The sequence below is a fragment of the Acipenser ruthenus genome, chromosome 6, assembly GCF_902713425.1.
Source record: "Acipenser ruthenus chromosome 6, fAciRut3.2 maternal haplotype, whole genome shotgun sequence".
Lineage (NCBI taxonomy): Eukaryota > Metazoa > Chordata > Actinopteri > Acipenseriformes > Acipenseridae > Acipenser > Acipenser ruthenus.
In genome coordinates, this window is record NC_081194.1 from 45,994,527 (window position 1) to 46,016,163 (window position 21,637).

The following is a 21,637-nucleotide window of genomic DNA, read 5'->3' on the forward strand; positions in this document are numbered from 1 at the left end:
GGGGGATCAATAGGCTGAAACAGGTATCGATTATTCTTCCTATCAAAGGGTTATAGTGGTAATTAAGTAATTCCATCAATCTTTACTTGCTATGTAGGGTTGCACTAAACGTTGAATAGCAATACCACAAAACATCTTTCCTGTTCACTTCCTGCACTGGCTCAATGTTCATTCAGCAGACTCATCTACTCGAGCTGGTGAGCTTGCCAATGGAAAAGATGGCTGCATTCACAAGAAGTGAATAAGTCTATAAAAGATACAGATCACTAGGAATAAACCGTTTTCATTTGTGATACATAAACGGTTACAGTAGAATCTGGCATATTTGATCCTGTAAATACAATACCCTAACCTCTGGTGTGTGTCATTTACACAGGCTGCTACCAATTGATCTATACTGATGGAAACTGATCAATGCACATGTTATTATGGGTGTAAAACAGTAAATTCAACATTTAGCAGGACATAATGGATTCAGTTGCAGATAGAAAAGACGATGCCAGTTTTTGGGAATTGGGTTACACTTTTTACATGATGTCGCTTCACGGAACCCAGATTAACCTTGTTCAAAAAAGAAAGCAAGGGATTAATATAATTACTGTGCTGTTAAAAATCTGAATTTTTTTTTTTCGCACCTTCAAAACTAGTTTGTGTTTTTGTGCACACTTTTGTGTTGCTTCTCTCTTGGCTTAACACGCATGGTGCAAAAACTTGTCCAAATACTTGGGCATAGACTGAGAAAGTAAGAACTGTTTCTGAAATGCTATTTTGTAAATTGCCAAATACTGTATGACAGTGCTTTATTTTGCAATAATTGCCTCTGGTTTTCTTTGTATAGGTGGAGTACCATACATTGGTGTTCTAGACACACTGATGTACCTGACATTGTTAATTTATAATGCCCTGATGTTAATAAGGCAACTAGTATAACGACCCCTCTGAGATGCAATATTTGTACATATCAGATAGACCCCTGGAACCAATTAGATATAACAGGTTCTACTGTATATTACATTTTATTTTTGCATTTAAAATCTTGTAGTCCATCTTCATTCAACAAAGTGTCCCCAATTTCCTGGAAACCTTTCAATGCTAAAAAATGGGTTGAGTGTAGTCATGCAGCCTAGGTCTCACATGTACAGTTCTTAAGCATATGCTCTAGAACATGTTTTCTGTAAATACATCATACTAAACAAAATTTGCAGTGACCATGCCTTACTTTCAAGTAGTCTGCTGCACTTATTAGGTCATTTCACCTGCAGAGTTACAGATTCTCTCTACCACGTCAACACCTTCCTTCCTGTCATAACCAACCAGCTACTTCCCCTGACTCACATACACTATTTTGCCCCAAATACACTGCTGAGGTGAATTGACCTTGGAATATAAGTGTAACAGGCTACCTGAAAGTAAGGTATGCAAATTGACAGCTTTCTTTAACATGTTCCAGATATCATTTTTGGCATGACATGTGATTCTTGTGGTGAGAGGGCCGTAAAGAAGCAGTTCAGCAGGTTTTTTATACCCATGTGACTTTTTTATTTCTTATAAATGGTTTCCTTTAAATACAAAAAAATGATCCTACATCACTGCAATTTATTTCGATTAAATAATTTAATCCAGGTATACAGATTATGTTTTTAAAATCTTTCTGAGCTAATCTAGTGTGACCATATGACTCTATTTTCAAGAGCACAATGCAGGCTTTCTGACTTGCATCACAAGTCCTGCACCTATTAAAATGGTTAAATGTATGAGAATGCTTTGAAATGCAAGGTTTAAAACCTGAACTGGTCATCCTAATGTAATCACTTCCTGTGAGGTAGAGCACTTGGCATGATACCAGCTAGATGATTGTACTACTTCTAAATGGCTCTCTTTGAAATATCTGCATATTAAGTATAAATATCAAGTTATCATTTTGCTACAGTGAAAAACTGTACAAAAAGTTGATTTTAAAATTGGTTCGCATTCCTTTAAATAGGGAAATGTTCAAAGTGAACGTGTATTATGTGCTTTAACTGCCTTAAAGTTAAAAAAAAAAAAAAGTCATCTTTAAAAATACTCCACATTGGAACCACTATGGTGTAATTAATTATATTAATGCCTAATGCCAACCTAGAATTTAATTGTAAATGGGATGCCTATACAACAGTGCAGCAGCTTAGCACTCGCACATTTATGTAGCATATCAGCGACACCAGGGCTGCCAACTACTTCCACAAAAACTCGCCCAAAAGCAGAGGCTGTCCTTCCTTTACTGTCACGACGTCCCTGTCTTCTCCTAGTGTCTCTTGATCCTTTGGCTCTTTTGCAGTGGTGGCACCCCACCTCACTGCACGGTCTCCTGGACAGGGCGTTGGCACTGCTGTGCTTCACCCCTGGTCGGTGTCGGATGCCTAGCTCAGATGACTGGAGTGTCTCCAGCCAGCGGGCTACTTGTGCTTCGGGTTCCCTGAAGCGCAGCAACCACTGCAGGGCAGCGTGGTTGGTGCGGAGCACAAACCGGCGTCCACAGAGGTAGGGGCGATAGTGTTTCACAACCTCCACTACCGCCAGTAGCTCCCTCCGGGTCATGCAGCAGTTGCGCTCCGCTTTACTGAGGGCACGGCTGTAATACGCCACCATTCGCTCTCCTTCAGGGGTCCCTTAGGACAGCACTGTGCTGATGCCCTCATTGCTTGCATTAGTGTCCGGGGTGAAGGGGGCTGTCACAGAGGGGGTGGCGAGTACAGGGGTGCTGGTCAGAGTGTGTTGCAGCTGGGCAAAGGCATCCTCGCGTTCAGCGGCGCACTCGAAGTGTCGGTCTTTGTCCAGGAGGTGGTGCAGGGGACTAGCGATGGTTGCTAATCCTATTATGAGCCTCCTGTAGTAGGCCGTGAGTCCCAGGAAACGTCGGCGTTGCCGTATGTTGGCTAGGGTGGGCCACTGTTGCACAGCGGAGACTTTCTCTAAATGTCTATTTTATGATAATGAGTGATTTTTGCATGACTCCTCCCATGTGTATGATGCGTATGACCCACTCCCCGGGAAACGAGCATCCCGCTGAACAGTTAAATGTTGGCAAGTATTGATGCGATCTAATTTAATACCGGACTTGAGACTACCCCAAGGTGGGTCTCAAGTAGAGTATTAAACGCTGCTGTAGTGTAGACGGTAACTGTGTAACACTTTTAAGCCGATTTAAAGACAACTAATACGGTTTAAAGATATAGTGTGGACAGGGCGTAAAGTTTGAGATCAGTGCAGTTTGTGTCATTTACAATGTCTTTGAATCTCACACAAGCAATCCACAGTGGAAATGGCGCTGTGATTTGCCACTAGAAACACTTGTTTCAATTCTGCCCTTCTCTTTTAGTCGCTAACCTCCAACACGGGTGCTATATTTGGAAGCAGTTTGTTATTTTATTCAAGGCAGAATGTGGAGTAGCATTGTTAATATTGTAGCGTGCACGGGGAAGGCAGCATCAAGGCTGGTAGGTGACGCAATTACACGAAGACATAAGCCCGATATACGCTCCTTGCAAACGAGCCGGCTCTTTTGTACAGCGGTATGGGCGCTATGCTAGTGCGACAGGTCCAGAGTTCGCGCCCGCCTCCGCCTGTGTGTGGATTGCCTCGCCCTGTGTGATGCGCCTGCCTCCGTTAACCGAGATCGCTACAATATGTTTTTTTTTTTTTTTTTTTTTTGCATGTCATTATGGTGGGCGCTTATTGAGGCTCCGCAGTATTTGCAGAAACCTTTGGCTGTCTCTTGGATCTTTACTTAGCTACAGTATTTACTTTCAATGTTTAAAGAAGAGCTCTCTTGCTTATTTTCAAATACAATGAAAACTGAAAAACATCAGCATGAATAAAAATCTCTGTATTTTTTAATTTGAAAATAAGACATTTATAAAGGAGTTAATCATGCTAAATTTTAAGGGACAGTTTCTTTTATTAACAAGTAGCTTTCTAATGTATTACATATTTCATTTTTAACGGTTAGGCCTAATTAATAACTTGTATTATTATTATATATTTAGGGTTGCTGTTTTTCTGTGTTCTTTAACAATTCGATTGATCCGTGCTACTTACAAGCCAAGTAGTAAAATTGGTTTAATGTATGTGTTTTGCTGTGTGCATAACGAAGAAACTTTAGGCAAACCAGGGCCCAACATTTTAATACGCGATTCATCTATAATTTAAAAAAGAACGAATGCAGGACACACTTTATTACAATCACTATTCGTGATTGTACTGTATTAACATTAATACAGACTAGTCACTTATTAAAATGTTGCGCTTTCGTTTTTCTTCATTCTGCTTCTAATGAGAAAGTAAAGACTTGATTTAAAATCGCATTTAGTTGTTTCACATTAAAAGCCCGTAAATTAAAGTGATTTTAAACTATTATTATTATTACAATGTACATTTTATATGACGGTCTGCTTTTTATCTAGAAACACAGTTACATTTGTTTAAAGGCACTTACGTTACTGTAATAAATAACATATTGCATGTTAGGTTTGCCTATACAAAATGTAGATAAACTGGCCAAAATCTAATTCACACTCACAAGACAGTGCACACTGCAGTGTCACACACCGTATTGTCGAGATGGCCAGAAAAAACCTACTCCATCATCTGCCTTGTGATACTAACAGTTTAAATAAGGTTTAAACAAATCTCTTTTGAAATGCAGTTTTTTTAAAATTATTATTATTTATTGTAATGATGTGATACATTAAAGCCAGGATGCAACGGCCGGGACCTGAGGGGTTTTTGTTCATCACTCAAAAACTATTTTCCCGCGGGAAAAAAAACAACAATCCTATTGGTGGATACTTGTTGACAGGGCAGTGTGTGTGCGCTCTTATTCATATTCTGATTTGTTGTGTTATATTAATCATGGCAGAGATTTCATGTTAAAAAGAAACGCAGCGTTGTGTTAAAACTGCCCAAAAATAGAAAACCCGCCAAGCATCACTTTCTGAAAAATTAAAAACCGCCCAGTTGGCAGCACTGAATAGCACTGCATTTCAATGCCATGCTGAATGACTCACAGGAGGACCCATACACGGCCGTGCAGTACAAGTGCCTGAAAATAATAATCTAATATATTTTATTAGGTTAGTCGTTAATGGGTATAAAAGAGAAACAGAAACTATGCTTAAAAATGCATCTATGTATATCGAGAGAACATAATGTTACACTAGGTTCCCCTCTTTTGTGTCTTTTTAATCAGGCGTTTGAGCTGGAGAAGCTCGAGTCACTGGTTTATGATGGAAGCGATCTAGGGTTGGGGTCCTTTTCACCAGTGGAAGGTGTGCTGTGAGTTGGGGTTATGCGCTTTCTCTGATTTATCCTGAGCGTCCAATTTTCCCGTCACTGAGAGACATGATGGGGGGCAAGACAAGTGCGATCGCCGCCGGGGTCTGTGGGGCCCTCTTCATCGGCTACTGCATCTACTTCGACAGGAAAAGACGGAACGACCCCAACTTCAAGAACCGACTGCGGGAACGTGAGTCTTCTCTTCGGCTCTGCTGTGTGGGGAACAAGGGGGAGAGATCATGTGCAGCTTGGTATCGGGAGATTAACGCTGAAAGGGGGGTTAATCGTTCGGTATAACAGGGTGAAGAGGTGGTTGGATATGTGTATACAAGTATTCAGTAATACTAGTATAAATAAAAACGATTGAGTTTAAGGTGCAGATATGCAATACTTCTATTTTGATTTAATTATGTGACATAAGATGAAAATCCACCTAAAACGTATTTAGCCTAAAGTCGAGGCAACTCGTGACATTACCATGTAAAAGGCCGCACACTGAACCTTTCATTCACAAGTCTTTATAAGTAGGGGATTGACTGTTTAGTATAGTTAGTACGTTATGAGGATTTGGTTGTTGTGAAAGGGATTTGTGTTAAGGTAACGCGAAGCTTGAAAATAAGACCTAGAGGTTTTCATTGGAAACGAGACGTTTTTGAAAAATTACACTTTAGAATTCTCGCCCATCCGTTGTTTGCAGTGGTTGTACTGTATACACCAAGTCCCTCTGTTTATTTTGTATGTCTCTTCTAGCTAGTTTTATTTACACTATTGCACATTTAGTACTCCCTGCCCCATCTGTATATTAAGAGGAATGTTTGAAAACAGAAAACTAGGGTTTGTGTAAACACGAGGAGCTGGCACTCAGCAGCAAGGTACTCGTGTGGACTTGTAGGCCCATGTAATAACGCCCAGGTGGTGGAATATGCTAGGAATAAATAGAAGTGGAGTTGAATATATTTTATAAATGAAGATATCATTACATTGTACTGTAATGTGGGCCGTGTGCGCAATTATGTGAACAATACATCTATTTAGAACTGCTAACGTACGTTGTAACGGTGATACTGATAGGATCATTTGGCCAACACGCGATCCTGTTAAGCTCATTAGGTAAAAATAAAAGTAATTCTTCAACAAAGGCTTTGACAACCAGCGTAAGTATAATCTGTTAACTGATCTATGTCTATACTGTATAGTAATAATTTAGCGTGCCTCTGTGTATGCTTATGATACACCAGATAGAAAATATGTTCCCCTGCAATTGTAACAGCAAAAGCTTATACAGAATGTGAGAGACCGATTTTATTTTTTTATTAAATGCAGTTTAGTGTACTTTGGTGAATGAGGCCAGATCATGGATTTAGGTAGTCTCAGGCTTGCCTCAGTACAGAAAGCAAGAACAGTCGCATGGATTTCAACCTCTGCACTTTTCAACTGACTGGTTGCTTTCACATGCTTTAATGTAGAAAGTTCCCTTTTCAATTCAGTGCATTCTTTTAAACCTCCCTGCAGTTCACAATAGGGCCTCGGACAAGAAAATTGCAAGAGCAAAATGTTCTTAGATTTATCCAATGTGAAGAGTCTCCTTCAGTGTCTCTCTGCTATTTCACATATAGGACAGTACCCTAGTACCCTAGAAAAAACCTCGCCTCTAGAATTCTGCTGTGGTGTCTGTGCGTAAGATGCATAAAGGTGCAAGTATTGTTTTAACCAGATTGTTGGTCTTGCAAGATCTAGCTGCAGTGTCTTACTAAATACCTTTTAACATTTTATTTTTCTATTCCTTTTTCTCCAGGTAGGAGAAAGCAGAAACTTGCTAAGGACAAAGCTGGTTTTTCTAAGGTAAGAAACATTTTTATTTATTTTATATTAATTTATTTAAATTACTTAGTTGGGACATATCTGACAAATATCTTAAACTGAAAGCAAATGATAATTTCTGTTTTGAGCACAGGTTTCCAATTAAAAACAGAACTGGCCTTCATGTGGGTGGAAGTTTTGTTCTTTTCACTGTCGGCTTTGCATATGCTGCTTAACAAGAACACACTCCTACCTGAATTTGGCATAACTTGACAGTTTAAACCTAGCTTTCAGTGTTGGCTTTAAAACGCTCTTGTGTACTGTTCTTGAATTAAATAAATGCATCAAACTTTGACGTGGTTTCTTAATAAATTACAAATAAATGTAAAATGCATGTTTTTTTGTGTCATAATGTAGACATCCTTTTTTTTTTTTAACTGATAGTTGCCAGATCTGAAAGATGCTGAAGCAGTTCAGAAATTCTTCCTTGAAGAAATTCAACTCGGAGAGGAATTATTAGCACAAGGTAAGACTTTTAATGATTTTCCTTTACACAAAATAAACGTTGTCTTGGAATAGTAATCTGTTGGTTTTACAAATCCTAATCTTGCACTATATAATGTTAACTTGAGAAAAGGGAAAGGAACACCAATAACTGTACTGACTAGTAATACCTTTGTAACACATATACAAAGTAAGTATATATGTGATTGCACTATAAGGCTACAGTGGAAAATATAGTCCCTATTATTCAAGTTGATGCATTCTTCTAAACCCCCCAGTTGTTCACTATAGCTGCTGGGACAAGAAAGAATGCCAGAGCAAAATGTACATGTATCCAAAGTGAAGAGTCTGTCTGTGTCTCTTTGCTATTTCACATCTAGACATTGCCTCCCACCTGCTATGATGTATAAAGTATAACCATTTTACTATAACTTTTTACTCCTACTAAAAGCGATTTTCAGTTTGCATAAAGCTTCAAACAAATCTTTATACAGTATACCCCACTTACATGTATATTGCTTAAGTGTTTGAAATTAGAACCTGCCAAAGGTTGATTTGGACTGGGGCAGGTACATTTCACATACTAACATGACCGAGTGACGCTTGGGGTGAGCGAGGTGTGTGGTGGCGGTGCTGCCGGACTCACAACTTTGCTCTTGGTAATCTTAGTTTATGTATGAGCATTAGAGATGCAACAGTTAATCAGTGCATCGATTACTGATCATCCATTGAATTTCCTGAACTTCGATTACATATTGGTGAACCAATGAGTGCGGTTTGAAGTAGGGGTGCACCTAATCTGTAGTCTATCGGCATGGCACCGATACAAGGAAAAAAAACACAATTGGTGATTGGCAGTTTGTTATTTTAGCCGATTTAATCTACACTGATATTCATGCTTGAATTTCTTCCAGCACAGAATGTAATGTTTGGTCAGGTGTACTTTACTATACTAATGACGCAAGAACACTGAGAGTCATTTTCCCAGTGCTGTGTAACATGTGATTAACCTGCAGTAAATATGTTTCAAAAGAGCGGTGTTTGGAATTTTTTTAAATATCTGAAGACAACAATAGAATAGCAGAGTTGTGTGCAACAGAACAGACTTGATGCTACATTAAATCCAACGATGAACTGTGAGTAGAATATTATTCTGATGCTTTTTTTTTTTTAAAAGCTGTCTTTTGAATATTGAAGACTCTGGAGTGTTTGCCTGCCTCCGTACTGGTCAGCACTCCTCCGCGTCCAAAGAGCAAAACAAGTCCTCTTAGTTAACGCAGACTGCTGGGTTATTATTATTATTATTATTATTATTATTATTATTATTATTATTATACAATTTACTTAAATGGCCTTTGTATTTTTTGTTTATCTTGCTTAATCTGCATTTGTTGCAGGTGTATTCGGTGGCCTTTTGAAGCAGGAATTGATTACTGTGCTGTCTCTAAGTAACAAATTCAAGTTTGACTGCATTTTGTAACCAGAAATGTAATATTTGACCATTTTTTTTGGATTAAGTGAACAATGTAAGTTGTGCTGCATTTAAGCAGTGTATGCTTACAATAAAAAATTAACACAAGTTAATAGTTGGCATTGTAGTTGGCATACATTTTTTCTACTGTACAATATAGGTAGAAGTTATAATATGCAGTGTTTGACAGCAAGTAGCTATAAAAGTTAATGTCACTTTTTTCTACAGAAGTATGTTTACTAGTACAAATGCAAAATGTTATTTGTGTGACTGTTGTAAAACAAATGTATAAATTGCTGTCAAGCACACAATATAATACTACATTATTCTTTGTATTAATTTTCTGACGTAAATGCAACAAGTAAACAATACATGTTCATTTTTGTCTTAAATACAACAAGCAAACAATATCTGTTCATTTTTAACATTCATAACTATAAAACAGTTTAAATATAGGTCGTATGTCTTGTTCTAGTAGTTTACAGTTGCTTACCTGCACTGTCTATTATTATCGGTATCCTATCAATAGATAACCATCGGCTATCTGTATCGGCCAAGAAAATCTTTATCGGTGCACCCCTAGTTTGAAGTCTCCTTTTGCCAATTTGCATTAAAACTTTGATTATGTAGTTATGCACCTATTTTAGTGCTGGTTCAGTAGGTAGCCAATTTCAGCACGTTGCTAGGATACAAACTTTTGGCCTCCCTGAATAAAACATATTTATTTACATTTTCCTGGTTTTAAAAATTAGTAACACAATTTATTTTAAAAGAAATTGAAGAATGTGACACAAAACGATGTTTCGCAATTTAGCAGATTTTGCATAGATGGTAAATGCTTTTGACATCAAATGTTAACGGTAATGTTAATTAACAAGCAAGAAATAAATAATAATAATAATATTTTAGATCTAAGTGAAATCCTTAAAAAAAAAAAAAATGCCATTACCTATGCTGCATCATTAAATATGCCCTGTTTAAGTAACAATTATTTCAATTTAATTCTTGAAAGAGGTATTTTGTGAATGTGCTTCACTGTGCATTGTTTACCATTTACTGCACATTTAAATAGTGTGTTATAAACTGGTGGTTCTCTGTTTTCTTACTCAAGTAAAACAATTATTGACCTCAATAATGTAAAGCGTCACAGAAACGGTAAATTCTTTGGTGTTACCAGTACAGCAATATTTCATAAAGTATTGGGATCGTAGAATATTGTAAATCATCTAGGAAATCAAGCTAGTGTGTAAACAAAGAAATTAATTTAGATTTGTTGCTGCTGTAGGTCTCCATATTTAGATTACCAAGAGCAAAGTTGACTACTTTTTTCACTCACTACACAGAGTAGGTATTACAATTCTTTGTTAAAATGGATTCTATTTCAATTGTATAAAGAATTGTAATACCTACTCTGTGTCATGAATTAAAAAAATACTCAACTTTGCTCTTGGTAATCTGAATATGGAGACATACAGCAGCAACCATCCTAGATGATTTTTACAATGTCTTTTTGTGTTTATGAATAGGAACAGCTGCTGTATACTGTAAAGAGCATAATTCTTTATTTAAAGCTACCTGATATGCTTGTGTTTTGCCTGCTCACTTTCCCATTTGTTGTCCTCTGTTCAGGAGACTATGAGAAGGGGGTGGATCACTTGACGAACGCCATTGCTGTTTGCGGACAGCCTCAACAGTTATTACAGGTCCTACAGCAGACGCTTCCCCCACCAGTGTTCCAGATGCTGCTAACCAAACTCCCAACCATCAGTCAGGTAGGTACCTGTATGTATAAGGTTGGCCAGTTTCCTAAGAAATACCAAAGCGTATGTCATGTGACTAGGGTGGCAGGATGCTTGGCAAAACCTATGACGTCAAAACCGATTGATTTTATAAAAGAGATCCAATAACAAAGAACAATAATGTACCATGGTTTGAAACATACCACTGGCTTAAAAAAAATTTGATCCATCGGTGCAGTAATGTACAATATGTAGGTAGTAATGTTCTTTAACACAGCAGAACTGGGCTTGAAATGAACTTTTCCATGCACTAGCCACCATGGCTAGTGGATGGAAAAATCCACCGGCCACACAGACATTTTACCAGCCAACATCGTTCCTGGGGGGCGACGACGATAAAAGAAACTGCAAAAACAAGCAACATTTATGAGCAGTCTCACCAGGGTCTGAAACAATCTGCCTCATGAGTGAAGATACAGCTTCTGAGATGTGTTGGGCATCTGCCCTCTCCACACACTTATTATTTTTATTATTTGTTTATTTAGCAGACACCTTTATCCAAGGCGACTTACAGAGACTAGGGTGTGTGAACTATGCATCAGCTGCAGAGTCACTTACAATTACGTCTCACCCGAAAGACAGAGCACAAGGAGGTTAAGTGACTTGCTCAGGGTCACACAATGAGTCAGTGGCTGAGGTGGGATTTGAACCGGGGACCTCCTGGTTACAAGCCGATTTCTTTAACCACTGGACCACACAGCCTCCTGCGCACAGTCACCAGCCCTTTCTGGCAGAATCATACATGTACTAGCTCCTCTTATATGACAGTGCTATCGGTTGAACCGTATGATATCACTGACAGGAACTTTGCACCTTTTATTTTCTCTTGCAGCTGCCTTCTTTCTACCTCAGCAATGTAGTGCATAAACACTCTTGCTTGTTTGTCATTCGTAGATTTAGCCCAGTCTGTTCATCAACCCTATATTAAAAATAATAAAAAAAAAAAATCCTATTTTCTATTGTCACACTTTCTGACTGAGGATCTGCTAAGCATGAACGTACTGTGTTTTGTCAAGGTTTAAAACAAGTCAGTTCAAGATGCAATTGATTCCAGTAAATAGTTAATTCACCAAAATTAATCTTAAATACCAAATAGTTTACTTTAACGTGATTGCATTATAATTTACTAGCAATCATTTGAATCCCATTTTCAGAGGTTCGGAACACATTACTGAAGGAAGGTTTGAACCTTCAATTGTACTAATTTGCATAATTTAGTGGTGACGTCACCATAGCTACTTGTTTATATTTGATTGAAAATCCTATTATTTTACAGGGAATCCATATAAATGGAATAAAACATTCACGTGTAGTTTAAAATATGTTATATAGAACAGTAATCATGTTTTTGTAATTAAATAAAAATACTTGTTTATTTACACGTAATTGATGCTGCTTGCGAGTAAGCTTGCATTGCAGCAGCACTAACTGCAGCGGACGTAGGCAAAAACTTAAGTCACCTTTCCAAACAGGTTGTCAGTCACAGTTACATTTTACTACGACTACTACTACTACTACTAATAATAATAATAATATGAAATGGAATTGATCGAAAAATTGATTTTCGATTTAATCGTAGCAGCCCTAATAAACAGGGATCCTAGGAATCGTTTTCCTGTGGAAAAACACGAGTTTTCTAAGCTGTCGGAGAAATTTCTTTTACATTTGTAAAAAACATGCAAGGCATTTTTTGGTTGTTTATAACCAAATCAGTACACATATTTAATCAACACAGGCAATTTTGCTTTAAATTTAGTAAACATACTTTTTCAATAAAACTGAGACACACTCACTTGTAAAGTAAAATGGTACGTTTGTTTAAATTGATTGATGGTAAGCTTGTAACCTCCTTCGAATTTGAAAGTGTACCAATAAATATTTCCTGTAAACATTATTCAATAGTACTGTTTGTCTAACTTATCTGACGGGGGCAGGGGGCACTCAATTTTAGCCTTTTATTTCAATTGCGGAATAACGCAGAATTATGTATCTGAGAATTTATTTATTTTTTTTATTTTTTTGCGGAATACTAGGATCCCTGGTGATTTAAATAAATGAATGTTAACATGTTGATACTTAAACATCATGCAGACCATACAGAATTGTGAGATACAGAAGTCTTAAGTTTGAATTGAATCCACGATACAGACTTTTCTGTCTTCTGAAAATGGGCTATTTCTGGGATTTAAGTTCAAGCCAGTGCATTCTTTTAAACCCCCCTGTAGTTTATGATAGCTGCTGGGACAAGAAGGAATGCAAAAGCAACATGCACCTGGATGTTTCCAAAGTGAAGAGTCTCTAACAGTGCCTCTTTGCTATTTCACGTCTAGGACATTACTCTAGTATAAAATCAGAAAACAGCTGAATACTTGGAGTAGGTCACTGACTTAATGTGGATGTAGATTTCTGTGTGTCACACAATGGATAGAGGTCACATCCTTCAGTATAATAATGTTGTTCAGAGTGGGGTGGGTGGAAGGTTGCAGAAGGTTGTGGTTTTCTTTATTATTCACGTATTGTTTTACAAGCAGATTTATTGTTATAGTTTGTGGTGTTTTTAAATCAAACAGCATTTGCAGGATATATACATGTCTAGTTTCTATAGCAGTAGAAAATGCTTGCTTCAGATAAAAAAAACATGTTGTGTCCACTACGCATACACACAAAAAAAATCCTCAAGTTAATAATTTTATATAAAAAAAGAACCATAAAAACGATTGGGCATATTTTTAAAGTGGTTTTGATTTTTTTTTTTCTCTCTCTCTCAAGCCAGGGCTTCTCAAACCCGATCCTGGGGACCCACTGTGTCTGCTGGTTTTCATTCCAACTGAGCTCTCAATCACTTAACTAGACCCTTAATTGAACTAATAATTTGCATAATTAGACTTTCTTACTTTGTTTTCTGTTCTAAACAGCTGCAGATTTCAAGTTAGCTATAACATTTTATAAGTAACTTGAACTGCAACTGTTTAAGAGCCGAACACAATTAAAAAGGGCTAATTAAGCAAATTATTAGTAAAATTAAGGGTTTAGTTAAGTGATTGAAACTCAGTTGGAATGAAAACCAGCAGGACCTGGTTTGAGAACCCCTGCTCTAGGTGCAGTGGTACTCAACTCTGGCCCTCGATCGAATCCAGTCCTGGTGTAAAAACCACGACTGGATTCGATCAAGGGCCAGAGGTGAGGCAATTTAATTCAGGACCTGGTTGGAATAAAGACCAGGACTGGAATTGATCTCGAGGGCCAGAGTTGAATACCACTGCTCTAGAGTAAACTACAAACCAGTAATTACTGTATAATGCATTTAACTTTTATTTAAGGTTTGAGAAAATGCTTTGAAAGTCTGTCCACTGTTCTGTATCACTTTTAAAGCGGAAGTCATTATAGACTACTCCTGATTTTAATTTACCGTCAATTGTCATTTAAAAAAAAAAAAAATGGATGAAACAAATTTCCTGATGCAATAATTTTCTACATGGTCCCAGACACATTTAGCAGTCGCTTATTGTAAATAAGTTTTTATAAATACAATTTCACTTAACCCTTTGCAGACAGCCCATTATAATTTTGATTGACGTAATTGCATACAACATGTGGCAAGTGTTATTTTATTTTATTTAAGTTAACATAAAAGCCTTCGTCAGACTTCAGACAATCAACCAAAACGCAGTTAATCGAGTCTGTAAGTCGAGTGATACAGTGCTCCCCCCTTATAGGCAGCCATTTATGGAACAGGTTATAAGGCGGCATGGTCATGGCTCCCATTTGCCCCATAATGCCATTACACTAACACTAGTATTCTCATTATAAGGCGGAACACAAACAGCATGGTCTTTTAACTGTGGCTGCCGACTACAGTGTTATAAAGGGGGAGCACTTGTTTTTTGTTTCCTGTCGGGAGATTCAGCAATCGCAAGTACGAAGCTTACCTGAAATCCTACTAAATCAGCCACAATATTCATAAACTCAAAAAGAAATTAACAAAATGAGCTGTAGTGAAATGTTCCTAGAGAAACTTCATGGGTGACGCACCAATCAAAACACATTTCACTAAAGCCCCAAAGCCAAGAGGTACATTTTGTGGAGGCTGTGTGGTCCAGTGGTTAAAGAAAAGGGCGTAACCAGGAGGTCCTCGGTACAAATCCCCGCTCAGCCACTGACTCATTGTGTGACCCTGAGCAAGTCACTTAACCTCCTTGTCTTTCAGGTGGGATGTAGTTGTAAGTGACTCTGCAGCTGATGCATAGTTCACACACCCTAGTCTCTGTAAGTCACCTTGGATAAAGGTGTCTGCTAAATAAACAAATAATAATACTTTTTTATTTTCATGTGGTGCAGCATTTCAATAGCTATGGTTTTGATTACCATATGCCATGGCTTCAAAGCACAGGCATTACCGGAGAGTATACCAAATTGCTTTACATATCCATTTCAGTGTTACTGTGACTTAAATAAAAACTGGTGTGCATTTGGTTTCGACTCCTGATAATAAGAATTAATAAGACATTTTTTTGCACCGATTCTTTCCTGATTTTTCCAGCGTATTGTGAGCGCACAGAGTCTAGCTGAAGATGACATCGAGTAAGAGGGATGACAAGCTGGGGTGCAAACAGCAAAGAGATCCTTCAATATCTCACCCAGCTCCACAGTGGCAGCCTCCAGGAGAAAACTGAAACTCAACGGGCAGCTTCGGTTCTGGGAGAAGTAGATTAATGATTCCTCTTTTAACCCTTGTTCAGATTTATTTGGTTTCACTTGTATGTATTTGTCCCTGACCCGATATTTTTATACTTTTCATCAGATTGAGTAAATATTTGTCCCTGTCTTAAACCATGTCATTTGTTTTTAGACAATCTACAGTCATACTGTAGCCCAGGACGCTCCATATGTAATATTGTAGATAAGATTTGTAATGTAGAATTTACCATGAATTCACAACCCCTGTTCTTTTTAGTCTTGTTTGTGTTTTTGGCATGAAGCACACAAAGAAATATGGAAATACCCCTGAAATCGCAGTTTTTATTTGCATACAAATGTTAATGATGAAGAATGTTATTGAAATACATATTGTATTGGTACTTGACAGTTGTCATAACAGTTTCTGTAGACAATTTCAGGCATGTGGTTCTAGAAATGGGCTGTTTCTTTCATAGGAGAGCTATTGGCAGTTTCACAAATTCTGGAAGTGCAAAGTGAGTTATTGCTTCTGTTATGTAAAGTGGTCACTTTGTGAATAAATGATGCACGTTACTGGTGAATACACTGTGTGTGGGTATTCCATAATTTAATCCAACACTATGGGCCTTATTTTGAAAACTTGGCAAGTGATTTTTGAATACATTTCCTCACTTTTTAATTGAGATTTACTCAACATAAGTTACCAAGCTGTTTCTTATTCATTCCATAATGACAATGCTCTGTAGCATTCTAACCACCTATGACATTTATTTTAAACCCTTAGCGGTCCATTTATTCAGCGCGTCTCAGGCGCGTCAGGTCCAATTTATTTTCACATGCGCAGTTTATTTTAGATGCGCTGTTTTAAGTATTTTTTTCACAGTAAAACAGGTTTAAAAGGCACTGCATATCAACAGGACACTCAGTACTGCATCTCCAGCCCCGCCCTACCCCTTGTTCGCTGTGTTTTTCACATACCTCTACATAGTAGTGCATACCGATAAATCATCTCCTGATCACTTGTTTTATCACCAAACTCCACAATAATGCAATCCAAGTCATTATTTTATTACTATAACATCTAAAAAAAGACTTACACACGCGCGCAATTGGTGGTGGTATGCAAAATCACTTTTGTAGCAATTTCCCAAGCTGAATTATGATCCTTTTTTAAATGTGTATATTAGATAGTTATGAAAGTCATGGCATGTACAATACTGTTCTGTGTCTTACTGATGTACTTATAATTGTGAGCCCCACAAGCACATGTTGAATCAAGGTACAGGAAATGTAGCTGTTTTGTTTTTCTATATACAGGACTGTTCTAGGTTTACATTATTATTATTTAGCAGATGCCTTTATCCAACGAGACTTACAGAAAATTAAACAAAATATAAAAGTATATAAATTACATGCAATAAAAATGCAATGCAAACGCATCTACAATATATACAAAATAAATGTAAATAAAGGAATGAAAACAAAGACGTAAATAGGAATTTAGAAATTAAGTTTGGACTAGGAGTTGAGTGGAATAAATAGATAGAAAAAAGCGGATTCTATAGATGTTAAGAATGAAACGACAATTACAACACTGTATACCTGAGCTAAGATTGTGGATGGTGAGCCTGACTTTTATTCCGTCAGTAAAGAGGCCGGTGAGCCTGACATTTATTCTGTTAGTAAAGAGGCCTGCAGTGAAATAACTGTTCTATAAAAAGTCTGACCCCCAAAGTTAAGTTACAAAGATTTATGAAATGGAACCTCTGGAACATTCCTTTTCCTGTTTGTCTCCTTGCAGTGAAATATGTCTTTTGAAAGCTTGAGCCAGGGGATACCTAAATTATACAGCCCTCAGACAAATGACTCATTAATTCTGGTAACTGAGAATCTGCTACCTGAGGTGCAGCATGGCAGGAGCAACTGGGCTTTGCTGCTGATTCAGGAGATGAGGAAAAACCCTTGGGATGAACAAAAAAACACTGCATCGCCACTTCAGTGCTTTTAGCTAAGAATATTAAGGACAACATTGTTTTTCTATTTTTTTTATTTTTTTTAACACCAAAATCATTTGTGTTACAAAATATTCCAAAAATGCAACTCAGAAGGGTAATGACTTCTAGCCCGAAGTGTGTTACTAGTTTTGTTAGATTAACAGTTTGATTCTCCTTATAAAAAAATTGATTATATTCTAGTGTAATGACCTTGAATAAGGCCCACACTGCAATGTTTAAAATCAAACATGTTAATTTAGTATATTTAAAATTATTTGGGACACTACACCCATTGGGGTCTATTTTAATGATTTAAACGGTGTCCGACCTAAACAATGCCACTGATAAATAAATCCCACTGTTTTTTTTTTTCTTCCCATGGGCCCGATTGATTGAACCCCTTTATTTGACATCACTAAAGATACAGTAGAATGAAATCTGGAAAATAACAGGTTAATACATTTTAGTTGGCAGGATTCAGATCTGCCACTGTCATTAAAATAGATGTCATTATGCCAACTACTGATGATAACAGAATTTATATGGTGATGCTACAAGAAACTATGACACATGTTCTGACCAGAAGTCTTTCTTATTGTCTTTAAGATGTCAATAACTATGAAACAATCAACATGGCTGAAGTTAGAACTATGTCTATGTCTTACTACATATTCTGCCATTGAGTGTTTTATAGTAATAGATTAAATGTTTTCTCCCCAATTTGGAATGCCCAATTATTATTTATTTTATCCCGGTTCACTGCTGCAACCCCCTGGCGACTCCGGAAACGGAGGCTGAAACACGCGTCCTCCGAAACGTGTTCCTGTCAATCTGTCATTTTTCGCACTGCGGATCCACAGCGAAGCCACCAGACCTATAGTGCCAGAGGACAACACAGATCTGAATGGCTCCACTGTAGACCCGCAGATGCCCTATCAGCCACAGGGGTCGCTGGTGTGCGGTGAACTGTGGATTGCCCTGCCAACCAAAGCCACCCCTACCCGGGAGGCGCTCGGCCAATTGTGCGTCGCCCCCTAGGAACCCCTGGTCATGGTCGGCAATGACATAGCCTGGATTCGAACCTGCAATCTCCAGGCTAGAGGGTGCATCCTGCACTCCACGCAGGATATGTTATATATAATTTATGTCTACTGATTATAGTGGAAGGAGCATGCCTGTGTAGTTTAGAGTGAAAAAAAGGCTTCAAGGAGGGTCATTTATGTATAAACATTTATATAGACAGAGTGTAGGTGAGTAGAATTCTCCAGACAAGCTCAAAGCCAGGAAAGGGCAGATGGATAGAAAAATGGTAATAACTCAATATTTGAGCAACAGAACCCAGAACCACTCAGAAAGATTACAAACACCATAAAACAGCAATGGAATGGAGTCTCTGTGTATAGGAACATTTTCCCATGGTAAATGCTCCGCTAAAGGAATAGGAACTTTGCTGAAAAGAACACATTTTTGGCACCGATAGTGATTCGTTGCTAACTGATGCAGTATTGTAACCTGAAAACTCATCGTCAAACTCAAATTAAAATGGTTTATTCAATCTTTTCAAAACTGGCTTGATATCGAGAGAGTAATCTTGAGATACTTAACTCACTCTCTCAAAAACACCAAATTCTACTAAGTTTCTCATCCTTGACCTTTATTATATTAATATAAAGAAAAAAATGTGGAAAATAAAACAATTCTAAACTTATTTACAAAAATATAGTAAAACAAAATACCGCTGTACATACATACAACTACGGCTCTCATTGCACTCACAGCTTCCCAAACAAAAAACAACTATCCTTAAATGGGATATCTTTTGCAAATCATATTTTTAAAATCATCTTTTTTCCCCTTCAACAGAACTAATTGAACTTTATTAAGTTGATATAATCAGTAACATGTGTGTATTATATAAAATATATTTACAAAATATAGAGATACAAGATACAGCTGTACCAATCGACTATTAATTTTTGAACACCATTTGTTTGCACATCTTTTGGCAAACTGAGTTAATTAAGAATAATTAATAACAACTGCCTTTCGTTGCATGTGACGTCAGTAGCACGGCTCAGCTCTGCAGTGGAAAAACAACCCAGGCTCTCGTTAACCGCACCGTGAGGGCTCGGTACGGCGCAGCTCGACTGGGTTGTACAGTGGAAAATAAGCATTAGTCAGAGACTATTGTACTAAAGAGCAATTTATTCTTTAACCCTGACAGTTGATTGTTACTAGGTTGATAATTGAATACATGATGCTGTAGAGAAAGACTCATGAGGTAAAAATCTAAAATTCATTATTAAAATTGCATTTCTAGTAAAATTTGTACAGAAAGTATTGAACAGGGGGAGGGGGAGGGGGAGGGGGAGGGGGGGTGGGTACAAGGAATATTATCTGTGTTCAGTAAATCATTACTGTTACCTTGCACATTAAATATTTCCAATTGTGGTAATACACAACAATACCTAGGGAGCCATAGCATCCAGCCTTGCAAAATATGTATTTTTGGATCAGTTCCCAGAAACTGTACTAATTCTTATGCTCCAATAAACTTGTGAGTTATGTCATCCATTACAATCGGGAGGAGAGAGAACCAAGCACAGTGCCTTGTGATTTATTTGATTCAGTGTGGGGTCTCTGTCTCTCAGCTCAGAGCTAATTTGGTGCAATGGTGGGTGTCAGGTGCAGAATGCTGAGCTAGTGCTGTAATTAGAAGGGGAGAGATAGAGTACTGCGAACAAAATACTGCAGGGATTTAGGCAGTCCTGCTGCAAAAGGAGCAACATGCATTTCTTGTATCTAGAATCGTTTCCCCTACAGAAACCTATATATAATGTTGTAAACAGGGTCTAACACACTGTCACTGCAGCAAGTGTACCAATGCCAGTAACTCAAAAACAGTATACACTGACAGGTCCAAAAAATAGGATTGAAGTAAACTTAGAAATTTAATTTGCAATGTTTTGTAAGCTGTGAGAGATCTGTGTGCAACTGTTCTGCAAAATAACAGAAGCAGAAGGATCAACTTAAAAACTTCAACAGGAGCTCATCATTATGGGCCATTCTTATTTGTGCCAGTGTGTGTACAATACAGTAGCCGTAAAACAACGTGTGTCCTATTTTACATGTTCAAAGCCAAAAGCTAATTTTTTTATGCCTTTAACTTTGTCTTATTCCTTTAAACAAATATGCCTTTACTATTGCACTTGATTTAAAATAGGGCCCTATGGGGTCTTCTTAATTTATTTAAACAGTGATGTATCTGAATACCAGCAGATTAGGAAGTTCAGTTAATTTACCAAGAAATTTACAATCAAAGACCTAACAGTGCATTGTATTCTGTGTAAAACAAATTGCCAGGGCCCTATTTTTATGACATAAAAACAGCAGTGTTTGAAAAATGAACAGACTTCTGATAGTTATTATTTTTTTGCCTGTCCATGTTCACTTCGGTGCAACAGGCATTTGGGTACCTCACTGAAAGAAAGTCTAAACAGTAAATTGCAAAGAAAAGGGAATTGTGAGAATATTGGGCTAGATTCACAAAGCTTTAACTCATTAGTTATTAAAAAAAACTAAACAAAAAAAAAAAAAAACTATTGATGGCTTCGTTAACAACAGAAAAGTACAGTTTTATAAATACCAAGCTTTATATTATTCATTAAAACAGACTTTGAAAACAACATTTTTAACAACTCAGGAGTTAAAGCTTTACCACCAGATGGCAGTATCACTCAAGGGAAAAATCCCGACTGTATGAAAAAGTGTTTCTTTAACAGTACACAGAACTACAACAAAAATAATTAATATAATTCATTCTGGATGATTGTTATTTCTGGCAATCACATACTATACCATCAAATGTCATGATATGAGTAAACTGCTAAGGAATGACGGACATTTGAGAATTAAAATGTTATTACATTGCAAAATGTATTTCTCCATCTGAAATAAATTAAGCACTTTTTTTCTCAAAAGAAAGCAAATAGCTTAAATGACAGAGAAGCAAATCCTTTATTACTTTAGTGCTGAGTCTTTTTTGCCTTTTAAAAACAATATACATTTATTCAAATACA

At 37.3% G+C, this 21,637-nt stretch overlaps 1 protein-coding gene and 2 non-coding genes across 3 annotated transcripts; all 3 read left to right on the forward strand.

The window, feature by feature from the left end:
* The first annotated feature begins 5,262 nt into the window (after window positions 1-5,262).
* LOC117410520 (mitochondrial import receptor subunit TOM20 homolog) lies at window positions 5,263-16,145 on the forward strand. Its single transcript, XM_034017126.3, has 5 exons — window positions 5,263-5,503; window positions 7,109-7,155; window positions 7,558-7,639; window positions 10,718-10,860; window positions 15,428-16,145. The coding sequence occupies exons 1-5, from the start codon at window positions 5,380-5,382 to the stop codon at window positions 15,470-15,472; spliced, it is 441 nt and encodes a 146-aa protein (XP_033873017.1). The 5' UTR covers window positions 5,263-5,379; the 3' UTR covers window positions 15,473-16,145.
* LOC117411642 (small nucleolar RNA SNORA14) lies at window positions 7,873-8,006 on the forward strand. Its single transcript, XR_004545833.1, has one exon. It is a non-coding gene; the product is annotated as a small nucleolar RNA SNORA14 (small nucleolar RNA).
* LOC117411643 (small nucleolar RNA SNORA14) lies at window positions 13,087-13,226 on the forward strand. The gene has a single exon (XR_004545834.1). It is a non-coding gene; the product is annotated as a small nucleolar RNA SNORA14 (small nucleolar RNA).
* Window positions 16,146-21,637: the final 5,492 nt, after the last annotated feature.